This window comes from Trichosurus vulpecula, chromosome 3, assembly GCF_011100635.1.
Source record: "Trichosurus vulpecula isolate mTriVul1 chromosome 3, mTriVul1.pri, whole genome shotgun sequence".
NCBI classification, from domain to species: Eukaryota; Metazoa; Chordata; class Mammalia; order Diprotodontia; family Phalangeridae; genus Trichosurus; species Trichosurus vulpecula.
Genome location: NC_050575.1, coordinates 212,802,746 through 212,816,773, shown reverse-complemented (window position 1 = coordinate 212,816,773; position 14,028 = coordinate 212,802,746). Strand labels below are relative to the sequence as shown.

At 41.0% G+C, this 14,028-nt stretch overlaps 1 protein-coding gene across 1 annotated transcript in view; it reads right to left on the bottom strand.

The window, feature by feature from the left end:
- PLB1 (phospholipase B1) overlaps positions 1–14,028 on the bottom strand; it is a 191,756-nt gene that overhangs the window by 109,609 nt on the left and 68,119 nt on the right. Inside the window, 3 exon segments of the mRNA XM_036749921.1 lie at positions 1,092–1,172; positions 5,539–5,590; positions 8,738–8,846. Of these exon segments, the coding sequence (XP_036605816.1) occupies positions 1,092–1,172; positions 5,539–5,590; positions 8,738–8,846 (242 nt within the window).

Sequence of the window (14,028 nt, the reverse complement as noted above, 5' to 3'; positions counted from 1 at the left end):
AACTCTTAGATGAGGAAACTTCCTCTACCAACGTGAATCATGAACTTCTCTGCAACTTATCATCTTAGAAAAATGCCTAGACCCCTGAAAGGTCAAGGGACTTGCCCAGGGTCACACAGCAAATATGTGTCAGAGCTGTGACCTGAACACAGAGCTTAAAGCTCTAAGAGCTGTAGTCAGGAGATGCACATAAAATTCAGAGCCATTTTAAGCTTTTCAATCTTAGAATTACACTAAGACTTTTGGGGTACCCTGTACTATCACATTTGAATCTCTCAAAAATCCTGTGATATAGATATTAGAGATATTATTCTCATTTTACAGATTAATAATCTGAGGCTGAGAAAGGTTAAATGACTTTGTCACTTAACATAGGCAATAGGTAGGATTTGAATCTAGTTCTTCCTAACTCTGAGTCTAGTAGCCTATCCTCCATGTTATGCCAAAGGGCATAGCTGGTATTGATGACTGAGGTTACAGGGAGGCAGATTTTGGTTTGATGAAAAGCAAATAAGTCCAATGGAATGAATAGTACCTGTGAGATACTAAGCTCCTAGCCACTGGAAGTATTCAAGGAGAACTGGATGAACCCTTCTAAGAGATATTAGAGGGTGGGGATCCTTGCATGGGTGGGGTGGGAGGGGAGGCTTTAAAGGACTAACCCTTCCAACTTATCTCCACTGGCAGCACAAAGGTGGAGAGGGCACAAAGGAGGGTGGAACGGGAGGAATCCCTTTTCTATAGTTATAAATAAAGAAATGAAAGCTTTCCAGGGATCACCAAAATCTTGTTTTCTAGCAAGATAAGATCAAACTGCCATGATAAAAAGTAATCAGAATCAAAACCATGATGACTCAATCCAGTTTCTTCTCCCTAGAGGTGAATGACCTTCTTATTTCCTCCTTAATAACAATGCTAGGAGAGGAACTTTGGATTCATCTACCTGACTAGCTGAACTGCAATGAACCCTATGTCCTGTCACAACACTAACAGGGCTATTCCAAGAATCTGCCAATCAGAAGCTGTGGAAACCCCTTCCCTGAGAGTGGAATATTGATTGAAGGTCCTACCTTTGGAGACCAGGGACTTACCAGGTCCTGGCAGGACGTACAGAGGTCGTTACCTCCTATAAACAGGGTTATTATCTTCCAGTCCTCTTGGAAATTGATCCTCTGGAAAGATTGTAAAAGCAAATGAACAAAACACATAGAAACACAACTCATAGTAAAAGATGAAATGAGAAAGCCTTCAGAAGCAATCCGGTCTTGGTAGAAAGCAAGAAGCAACCACCTTGATGATGGCAATAAACCTGAAATGGATTAAAAACCAACTAATGATAAGGGCCATTCAAGTACATAGCAAGTAACAAGCAAGGCACAAGGTCTGAATTTGAACCCTGAAACTGCTCCTTTACGATCTTCATAATCTCTACCAAATACTGCAAGCCTTGCTAGGGCTCACTTTTGTAGGATGATGGATTTAGAGCTGCAAGGGACTTAGAAGGTTCAGTCTAATCCCTTCATTTTACAGACAGGGTAACTGCTTTTCAGAGGAATTACATGACTTGCCCAGGGTCACATAGCTAAGAAGTGTCTGAGGTTACATTTGAACCCAGGTCTTCTTCACTTCAAATCCAATACGTTAGTCACTACACCATTTGTAAAATGATGATGTTGGACTAGATGATCAGTGGTGTCTGCAGGCTGCATTGTGGCAGGTAACAATTCTGAGTGTAGCCTGAACCAAATTAAAATATCATTGGGAAAATTTAGCAATAAAAATATGATGGAACATATATAATGTTAATATTGGCCACTGTTTCTACTCAAATTTGACACCACGGGAATAGATAATGCTCTGGGGCCCGTTTCAACTCTGCCAAGATTGATAGATTTAACTTTGTAGTTCAGAACTTCATGTACTGAAAGTGGATACAGATATATGAGCTTTCCTTGGTCTTGGAGTCCTGAGGCATAGATGGCATCAAAGAATTCTAGAGGCGAATCCAAAACCTTAGGAATCATCCTGTCCATCTTCCTTCTGTATAGGTAAGGAAACTGAGGTTTGGAAGAACTAACTGACTTGTCAGAGCTCATTATTTTAGTTCTTTAAAGGGCACTGCTATCTCCTCATTGTGGTTACTCCCTTCCCTGATGCAATATACACTACAAAGCTTTTTTGTATCTTTCTATCAGATCTCCACAGAGGATCCACCCAAATTGAGGTCTTCTGTGTGTTCTTTTAATATTTTGTGACTTTCTTCACTTGTGTCCAACTCTTCATGACACCATTTGGGGTTTTCTTGGCAAAGACACTGGGAGTGGTTTGCCATTTCTTTCATCAGCTCATTTTACAGATGAGGAAACTGAGGCAAACAGGGTTAAGTGACTTACCCAGGATCACACAGCTAGTAAGTGTCAGAGGCAGGATTTGAACACAGGTGTTTCTGGCTCTGGCCTGACGCTCTATCCAATGTGCCACCTAGCTGCCTGGCATAGTTACCAGTATAATATTCTGCTTATGTATTGTCTATTCACCAGTCATACATATCATTTTTACTTCTTTTATGCTACTTTGTATGCACAGGCCATCAATGTACATCATACTGCATAACTATATTTAAACCTACCACAAATCTTCCTTTTGCCTTTTGGGTCACCCAAAATTATTTTCTTTCTAAGATTCAGCTGGATCCATAATTTTCAGATGTATAGCACCACGGAATGTTGGAGTTAAAAAGATGGCCTTTTATAGCAGCAAGCAGTTAGGTATCACTTAAACCCATATACCATGGCCCAAATGGGATCCAAATGAGTCTTTTTCCTTTTACTTCTCAGCTAAGCTCCATGTCCACTTTAGTGACCTGAGCTTCCAACCACATGCCATAATTTGAACAACGAGCATCTGTCAGCTCTTTGTCTCTCCTCTATCGATGGCTAGGTCACTCTCTTTTGAGTGTCTACATCTCATTGAGAAAGCCGCATAGTATGCAAAATCTTATGGCACGCAACATAATGGCCTTTGAAAACAAGAATATGTAGGAGGACCTCTCCATCAACAGGGACATTGTGCAGGACACATTCCAGGACACTGGCAAACTCCTTTACTGAGCATATACCTCCCTCTTTAATGCCACAGTTCATGATGTTGACACCGAGAATTAGTGAACAAAGCTCTAGCTCTGGTCATATCTGTTATGGAATCTTATACAGTTAATCTTGGATGATATTAACACATGTGGGAGACAGCTTGCCCAAGATTAGAAAGGTATCAAGTGTCAGAGTCAGGATTTTAAGCCATGTTATGTGCAGGGAAATAACCAGTGGGCATTAAAGGCTTGGCAGTGCTACCTGGGTCAGGTATGTTAGGCATGGACCACTGGCCCTGCAGGTGATTCTAATCAGCTCCAACCAGTAAATAGGCTAGTGCCTACTTCGGGGCAGCCAAATCACCCAGGTGGACTTCACTCCCTCTAACACTGACACATGCCCTAACATGAATGCAGATGCCCATGCAGACTCATTGTTCCTGGAGCTGAGCCAGGATTAAAGGTGTAGTAGAGATTACCCATAGTGGGAGTGGTATGATTTGGCAAGAGATTACAACAAGTGGAGATCATCTGAAAGGACTCTTCAACCTTAAGGGAGTCTGGGAAGGAAGTTGTTCTCTAGTGTCCTGGAAACCCACGATTTTTATTTTGAATAAAAGGAGAAAGGCATTATCTCCTACTGAAGTCCTTTTGAAATGGTCCACTCAACCCAGAAGGAGGGGGCTGTGAGTAAAACTTTCTTACAATTTAATATTAATTGAGCACCAAGACTGTGGGTGGGTGGAGTTGTGAAAGATGGAGTTCTTGCTGAACAAGCTCACATTTTGGATTGCTTTCCTAAAAAGTTCAAAACACCTTTCACCCTTAGTAAGAGAGAATATAGGGTGTGGTGGGCACAGGATTGGTTGGGAGAGCTTGTTATTCTTTCTAGACCAAACTGCTTGTTTCCAGACTGTCAATGGAGTACTATCAGGAGCCTAGGGGAAATTCTGCAAAGCCCTTTACACTGTTTCAATTCTGCATTAAATTGACCTCTCTGATCTGTCAGTCTGAAAGAGGGAAAGATGCAGAAGAATTGAGGGAAAAAACTCATAAAGGACTACCTTGATATTGAAATGACTTAACCACTTTGACAATGCAGGCTATTTAAGCACACTTCAACAACATACTTAATTCATTTCTTTTTTGACAGATACCTGTGGTTTCATCTGCACATGAAACTAACAAGAGAGAAGATTCTCTCTGCCAAAGCAGACCAACAACTATTATGCAATTTACAATTTTGGAGAGTTGCCTGGGGTCCTGAGAAGTTAAATGACTTGCCCAAGACCACATAGCCACCTTGTGGCAGAGACTGGTCTTGAACCAGGTATTCCTGATTTTGAGACCAGCTTTTTAGCCATTACTATGTGTCACCTCTCAAATAAACACATAGCCTCCTTAATTATTTCTTTCATTCATTTGGATGTGGCCCCAGAAAACATTTTAACAGGAGCTACTGGTCAATTTGGAGACAGCTGAGAGAAGAACAGGGAGGCTCTTTGTACAGAGTGGCAGAGAGTTGTAGGATTCCAGTATTTTCAGCAGGAAAGGAGCCTGTCAAGAAGAAGAGAACTTCCTGTGTGATGAATCATGGGGCTGGCTGAGGGGAGGTGTTGACTCCAGAGCCACGCCCTATTGGGTGTTAACCTAGTCTATGGTAGGGGGAGAGGCCAGCTCAAGAACCAATCAGCCCTGGTCATTCAGGTGGCGCTTGATGATGTCAAAAACTCTATAAGAGGGGAGAGGACAGCTTGAAGATCTCTCTTTCCTTTTCTGGTTAGCACGGCAGCAGTGGGGAGCGTGACTCTGGGCCAGCCCTTGCTCTCGGGCCGAGCCCGGATATTGGTAACTATGAATTGTATTGGGTCTGTCTGTTGATATTTGTAATTTGTTTGTATTTTGGTTTTGAGGTTCAGGGTGCTGGTTCATTTCCCCTGAACTAAATGAATGTTCTGAACCTCAGGGTACTGGTTTTTTCCCCTCAAGTATGTCTCCTGATGCTTGTGTGTATGCTACCCTGAACTAACTGAATGCTAACTGAATGCTGGCATTTTTCCCCTGAACTAAATGAATGTTGTCTGTATGCTAACTGAATGCTGGATGAAAGTAAGCTGGTCAACCCCCCTTCACCGTGCTTTCCTTATTTAAGCAGATAAAAAGAACCTGTGCTTTCCCGGCGTCCCAGCAGCCTCCTGGGTGCTGGCTGGGGGGGGGGGGGGGAGGGAATCTTACGCCCCCATAGAAGCTGCTAGCTGGGTTGTTAAAATATAATCTATGCATCCATCTATCCATCCATCCATCCCTCCCTCCATACATACATCCATTCCAAAAATGGCCTTCATCTAAGGTCACTACGTGATTCCTCTGGTGTAGCATTCTATTCAAGGGAGTTCCATAATTAATAAATTCTCAGGCCCTTTTCAGCCATTCATTGAATCCATACTTACTGTATCATTCTTCATCAGGTCCACCAATCTCCTAGCCTGGCTAGGCAGGTCCCTACAATAACACAGAAAGGAGAATACTTTACAAATAGTAATGATACCTTGAAATCACAAGGGGGAAGTTGTAGCACAGAGGAGAGAAGGTAGGAATACAGTCCACATGCATGTAGACCAAAGGAAGATGCTGCAAGAGGGTGCCTGATGCCCCAAAATAGGTGGGAGGTGTAAACACAAGGACCAAATGGATGGTGATGGAAATCCCTATGCAGTCTCTTCTGCCACTCCTCGGGTCATCACATAGTTTATTATAGCTATCTCTCTGCTTTCTATGTTAAACTTTTAAATGGTGACAGCAAGGGTACTATGTACTCTGCTCCCCCCAACACCCCAGTTTGGACAAAGCAAAGTTTCTTACTGATGGTAGATTTAGGAGAGAAGGTGAGAAGTATTTTCTATAGTGCAAAAAGGTAGTAGGTGTATGGGGTAGGGTCCTGGATTTAGAATGTTGGAGATTTTAACACCTGGGCTCAAGTAGCACCCCTGAAACTAACTATGAGACCTTGGCCAAATGATTTAGTCTCTCTGCCTCAGTTTCCTTTTCTGAAAATGAGCACAGTAACACCTGTAGCCCCTGTCTCGTAGGGTTGTTATGAGGCTTAAATGAGATAATGAATACAAAGTACTTTACAAATGTTAAAACACTATATAAATGTCAGTGATTGGCTTATATATGCACATCTTTGGAAGAAATGACTTTTCCTCATTGAAATCATTTCAAACCAAGTAAGTTTTAGCTTATTAAACCAACTGGTTCATCCCAAGAATTAATTCCATGAACAAGGAGAAACCTTGCCCCAAAAGAAGAGGCCACGTCCTATAGATAGTCTAGCTTGATTGGATTGCCTCTTCATGTCTCAGTTCCTCTATCTGGGAAGTGGAGGAAATAATTGCAAATTGCAAATCTATCTCACAAGGATCTAGTACTGAGGATAAATAAGATGTTCCATGTGAAAATGATTTGAGGTTTGGGAACGAAAATTAATGCTGAAATCCATTGGCTTAATATGACTCCAGACAGTTTGTGGTTGGTTATCTGCTGCACACGCTGATTCTCTGTGATAGCTTCATGAGCCCAGTAGGCCTCATGGCCTCCTCTCCTTTAACATTCTCAGCTGGTGTGGGCTTAGGGAATGCCTAAACCAAATAGACAGGTAGGTCAATTCACTACAAGAGGGAATCCCACAATTCCTAGCAAAGCTTTAAAAAGCCTGGCACCTCGGTCAGTCACTGCCCTGTGCCACTGTCCCTCCTCTGTTGAAGAATGGTGAAGAGGTGGGTAGATCATTCCAGCATTGGTCATTGCCTTCAAATGTGTTCTAATGATACCAAAAGACCCCAGGGAGAAATCAATTTGTTCTAATCAGTCCCTGCCACCATTTAAATGGCTTTATACAAAGGCCACAGAAGCAGCTATGCTACATCCATCCTTCTGAGGGCTGAAGAATAAGGTTTCTGATTTTCTTAGGGGGTAGAGTCAGGGTAGAAATTTAAAATAATTCAGTTCAATCTAACAGACATTTATCAAGCCTCTGCTATGTGCAATATGGAACAGGTAGGTGATGCACTGGACAGAGCACTGGGCTTAGAACCAGGAAGAATCATCTTCATTGAATTCAAATCCGGCCTTAGATGCTTACTGTGTGACCTTAAGCAAGTCATTTTACCCTGTTTGCTTCAGTTTCTCATCTATTGAATGAGATGAAGGAAATGGCAAACCACTCTAGTATCTTTGCCAAGAAAACTCCAAAACAGGATCACAGAGAGACACAACTAGAGAAACTGAATGATCAAATGGTACAAGATTGGGGGAAGGGGTTTCGGTTTTTGTTTGATTTTTGTTTCCCTTTTTAACTGAGGCTCTCTGCGTGTTTCTTCACTGACAAGGTAGCAAACCCAAAGTTAAGCCATGAGGGTCCTGAGGCTTTAAACCCATAGGGACAGAGATGACTAATCAGCTTGATTCTTCTGGTTACTCGTGAGCAAAATGAGAAAAGCTCAAATCAAGATGAGCATTTTTCATCCCTGACAATGACATAGCCTATTAGACTTAGATTTGGGACCACCTTCTGTACAAGGCCTCCTGATCATTCCCTCCCCCGCTTTATTGACACATTCCTTTCCCCACTCCAATTCATACCTTGTATCCATTTGACATAATTTTGTATATATTTACATATGTTCACATTGCCTTTCCCCAAGAAAGTAAGCTCTCTGAGAGCAGGAATTGTTTCATTTTTGTCTTCATAGTATTTTCAGCACCTGGCACATAGTAGGCACTTTACAAGTGCTTGTTAATTGATCAATACATTGATGGGTAGATTAAGGTTTTGCTCTTGGTTGGAAGAGGGGCCTTTCTGGGTCTGAGAGGGTCCAAAGCAGATGTTTAGAAGGAGATGGACAGAGCATTATTAAGAAGTTGATAGTGTAGGAAAGAGCAGCTCACTGAATCTGAGATGAGTATCTTAGTAGCACAGACTTGGAGCTGTGACGGACCTTAGAGTCTAAACCCCTCATCTTACAAAGGAGGAAACTTAGGACCAGAGGTTAAGTGACTTGTCTAAGGTCACACAGTCAGTGAGTGGTGAGGGTGCAATTTGAATCCAGGTCCTCTGACCAAATCCAGCATGCTTTCCACTCCTTCTCAAATAAAAGCTATTGCCTGTGTGATCCCGCCAAAAAAAAGTATGGAAACATGCTGGAAATTAAATTTATTCTGATATCCAAACGTGGAGATTTGTTTCTGTATAACTCTAGGGTAATAAATACAGAAAACATAGAAGACCCCTCCCCCTCCTAAATCACTGCTTTCTACACATACACATGCACACAGACACATAAGTAATGCATATGCAGTATACACGTAATGTACATGTGCATAGGCATTCATACAGGCACACAATGCATATGAACACATAATATGTGCACATATGCACAATATACACACAACATATATGCTACACATGCTTTCTGCAATGAATCGAGGGATCCTCTCAAAGGGAATGCCCTGAATACCCTAATACTCCCAGATCTCCCTTGTGCAGAATCTCTAACTTAACTCTACAGCTATAACCTAGGCCAGGCAGATGACAAGCAGGAATCCTCTCTGGCTTTTCTATTATTTTCCCCCAAGGCCACTACTTACTCAGATCGGGCCCCTGCCACAGCCTGATTCAGGAAGGCTGTTGAGCTGTTCTCATTTCCAGTGCCAGTGGAGAAGCCAGTCAAGGATGGGTTGAATTCCCGGAGGATGTCTACAAACACAAGAGCAAAGATAATAAGAATTTCATTCCATATGAAGGCTTCCTAGAAAATCCAACTTGGAGATAGAGAAAAGAGAGACAGAAGCAGGAAATAAAGATTTCCAAAATCTTTGGTCTCAAAAGGAATGCCACCCAAAGAAAACGCTCTTGAGGTTGTGAAAATTTGGGGAGCAGTAACTGAGGGGCACAAGGCAGGAAGCAAAAGGCAGGGTGACATAGCTCTAGGACACCATAGAACACTGGTTAGAGCCAATCAAGAAGATCTGGGCTTGGATCCTTCTTCTATGATTTATTGCTTGTGTGACCTTAGTCAAGTAATTCAACCTTTGTGGGCTTTGTCCTCTTCCTCCTCATTAGTAAGTTGGCCTAGATGACTTCTGAGGCTCCTTCCAACACTAAGTCTATGATCTTATTGCTTAAGAACTAAATAAAGGAAATCCCATCAGCTTAGGAAAGGCCCATGGCTCTGGCCCATTCTTAGCTCTAATCCATAACCTCTTCAACCAGTCCTTTAAGGAGCATGTAGAAGTAGAGTCAGGGAATGGCTGAAGTGAACTAAAAGATGGGAACTGAGGTGGACCAAGGTCTGAAAAAGATGATTACTTGAATATTATAAGGATGTTCAACTGTGAAACACTTAGCCATTTTGATCAAGACAATGATCCAAGATGATTCCAAAGGATCTATGATGAAAAATGCTGTCCACCTCAAGAGAGAGAACTCATGAATTCTAAATGCAGATTGAAGTAGACTTTTTTTCTACTTTATTTTTTTGGTCTTATTTTGTTTGTTTTTTCTTTTGCAACATGAAAACGCTTTGTGTGACTTCACATGTACAATTGATATCAAATTGCTTGCCTTCCTGAGGAGGGTGGAGAGGTGGGAGAGAGAGAATTTGGGACTCCGAAATTTTAAAAAATGATTGCTAAATTTGTTTTTTACATGTAATTAGGAAATATTTAATGAAATAAATATTTTTTTTAAAAAAAAGGTCATTGCTAAGACAGGGCTGGGGAGGGCAGGAGCAGGCAAGTGTCAGGAGTTTGGGGCATCTCAAAAACCATCAGGTTGCATGGATGGGGTAATGGTAAAAGATACAGTGAGGCAAATGTCTATAGAAGGGTCTGGATCGCTGCTGATTAGAGAAATGCAAATCAAAACAACTCTTAGATACCACATCTCTCCTGTCAGATTGGCTAAAATAACAAATCAGGAGAATGATAAATGCTGGAAAGGATGTGGGGAAATTGGAACATTGTTGCATTGCTGGTGGAGTTGTGAGCTGATCCAGCCATTTTGGAGGGCGGTGTGGAACTATGCCCAAAGGGCTATAGAAATGTTCATACCCTTTGACCCAGCAATACCACTTCTAGGGTTGTATCCCAAAGAAATCACGCAAGAAGGAAAAGGACCCATATGTACAAGAATATTTATAGCAGCTCTCTTTGTGGTAGCCAAGAATTGGAAATCAAAGGGATGCCCATCAATTGGGGAATGGCTGAACAAGCTGTGGTATATGAAGGTGATGGAATACTATTGTGCCATAAGAAATGGGGATGATGCAGACTTCATAACAACCTGGAAAAACCTACACGACATAATGCTGAGTGAGCGGAGCAGAGCCATGAGAACGTTGTGCACAACCACAGATATGTGGAATCCATGAGGACCAAACCTGACATACTGTGCTTTTCTCAGCAACCCAAGGGGCAAGGACAACTCCAGGGGACTCACGATGGAGAATGCTATCTTCATCCAGACAAAGAACTGCAAAGTTTGAATACAGACTGAGGCACACTACATGCTCGCCTTTTCTGCTTCTCTTTTGTTTTTGTTTTTGGGTTTTTTTTTTGGTTCTGTTTCTTCTTTCACATGATTCATTCCATTGGTCAAAATTCTTCTCCACGACTTGACTAGTGCATAAATCAATTCAATGCAAAGTCATACATGACAGTTATATGAGACTCCATGCCGTCTTGGGGAGGGAGGGGAGAAAAACTGGAACTCAAAACTATGTAGAACCGTGTGTGGTAAACTAAAAATAAATAAAGAAATTTATAAAAAAAAAAAAAAAAGAAGGGTACAGTTATTAGGTAATATGTAGGTTATATTAAGTTATTCAAGAAAAGGAAGAGTGGTTAAAGATTTATGGACAGAGGCAATTTTTCCAAAGGAATACAAGCATGTGACTTCTTCTATCATAGAATCATAAATTTAGAGTTGGGAGGGACCTTGGAGGTCATCAAGACACAATACCCTCATTGCCAAGAGGCTGTGACCCCCTAACCCGAGGTGACACAGCTAATAAGTATATGAAGCAGCATTCAAACCCAGATCAGGGGCATCTCTACCCAACATACCACACTGCCCCTCTATCTGCAGGATAACAAGACCCAGATTAATCTCAGACCAGAGCAAGGTCCTAGCTGAATGCGGTATAGTAGAGAGTGCTAGACTTGGAGCTGGGAAGACCTGGGTTATTGCTTTACTAAAAATAACAGCGAGAATTTAGAGTCTCATAAGTCATAGTTCATTTTTAATCTTTACGCGCTTAAGCTAAACAGCCTTAATAGCTTAAACTAAATAAACGTTAATAGCTCAAACTAAAATAGTTTTTAATCGCACTATGACTTTTTTTTTGGACACCCTGCGTAATAGCACTTGAAGATTCGCCAGGCGCTTTACAAACATTCTCTCATTTGATCCTCACCACAACCCTGGGACGTAGGGGCTATTACTATTATTATTCCCATTTTATAGATGAGGAAACTGAGGCAGACAGTGGTTAAGTGACTTGTCCAGGGTCACACAGCCAGTAAGTGCCTGAAGCCAGATTGATACTCAGGTCTTCCTGACTCCAGGTCTTGCTCTCTCTATCCACTAGTCACCCTAGCTGTTTCTGCCACTTTTTAGCTTCATGATCGGGAGCAAGTCACTTAACCTTTGCTAGCCTCAGTTACTTTACCTTTAAAACAGAGGGCCAAAGTCCTTCCTAGCCCCAAATCTACGAGCCTATGGTCCTGTATTGCCACTGACTTGATGCCAGAGCAACAGAAATGCCAGTAACTATTTCTCCTGAAATGGTAAATCTGAACAGACACTAGCCGTATGCTGCATGCACAATAGCTTGGGTCCCAAGAAGCATACAGGAATACACTGTTCTAAAGCATCTTGTAATACCCCTTTCCACCACTACAGGTTATCACTAAAAAGGCAAAGAAAGGAGGTGGTAGGGCTGAGGGCAACAAGAAATACTGTTTCATGAGATACTTGGTCACCTTGCCTCGCAGAGTTTGTGACGAACATGGAGAATAGAACAAACAACTATGAAGACAGTGGCAGCTTCCGTAGCAATGTCTGCTACAGTGGATGAAGTAGAGAAATTCTAAGAACTTGAGACCATAAACTTCAAGCTGAGTCAAATTATACATCAGTGCATAGTGAGTCCAATGTAAAAATAAGCAGAGAAGAGAAAAAGGGAAAACATTGGAAGATATGATTCAGGAGGAAAAGATGAATGAGGTCAAAGGCTTGTCAACTACATAGGAGTCTCATACCTATATACTGTGGATACCTTGTTTATGGAGAGAGTTGGAAGGCATAGTTTGTGGAACGCTAACAAATATCACAAAACCAAAAGTGACTGTACCATGAGATATCGTTTCTTAAAAGAAATGACTAGTTATTGACATGGCATTAAATTCGAGCCATCTCATCTGCATGCAGTGAGACCACTGACTGGTTGGAATGGAGGTCAAACTTAACACTAAATTAAAAGAAATAAAATACATGAATATAGTATACACAATTACAAGACATCTAATGAGCTACTGACTGAAAATTAGTAAATAGCTTTCGTATTAATTTTAATTAATAACATTTATCGAAGTTTAATCAATATAAAATATTCATCACAACAAGCAAACAGAGCCCACAAAACACCTTAGATAAAAAATACACTGTCTCCTGTTAAGAAAGACATAGCAGCCAAGGGCAAGTTTTTAAAATGCAAGTTCCTTTTCAACCTATTTCAATAGAGGATGACAGATGATCATAAACAGAATCACTGCACAAATAACGAAAAGAAGGAAACAAAAACAAGCCCAGACACAGTTTAGCACAAAGTTCAGCTGAGCCTAATCATCCTAAGAGCATTTCTTGTAGAAGTGGGACAACAAAAAAATATGAAATGGAACAGGACTTCCAGTATTTTTATAGTGATCAAGTCTCATTGATGAAAGTTGAACCACTACATTTGGACTTAATGCCTTTGTATCCAAAGTGGTGCTTGAGGAAGTAGAATTAGCACTCAAAAGAATGAATTCCAACTATTGTACTATAAGAAATGATAAACAAGATGCTCTCAGAAAAACCTGAAGATTTGCATGAGCTGATGCAAAGTGAAATGTACTGGGGACAAAGTAACAGCATTATTTTAAGAGCAGCTGTGACTGACTAAGCTATTCTCAGCAATCCAATGATCCAAGGATCTGATCTCTGAAGGACCTATAAAGAAAAATGCTATTCATCCCCAGGCAAAGAACTGATGGTGTCTAAATACAGATTGAAACATACTTTTTTTTTAACTTTATTTTTCTTGAGTCTTTTTTTCTTGTCTGTTTTCTTTCACAACATGACTATTATATATTTTGCATGACTATACATGTATAACCCACATCGAATTGCTTGCTTTCTCAGTGAGGATGAGGGATCAGGAGGGAGGAAGGTAGAGAATTTGGAACTCAAAGCTTTGAAAACTAATGTTAAAAATTGTTTTTACAAGTAACTGGGGAAAGAGAAAATACTAAATAAAACCTTAAAAAAAGAGAGAATGAATTCAGGAAGGGCAGCTATACATGACAAAATATATGAAAAGGAAATTCATGCTGAGAGAACGATCACAGAATCTCAGGGTTGGAAAGGACCTCAGGTGCCATCAAACCCAAACCATACTTGAATAATGTGAACAACATTCTGAAAAGTAGTCATTCAGCTTTGGCTTGAAGACCTACAGTGAAGGGAGAATCACCTCCTATCATTTACAGACTCTACTTTCTTCCCCCTTTTGAAAATTAGAATAAAAGATGTCCTCCAAGCATAGGGTGCCTTTCTCATTCTACAGTTCAGTAATTCAAAGATAATAGACAGTGGTCAGCAGTGAAATCCACCAAAT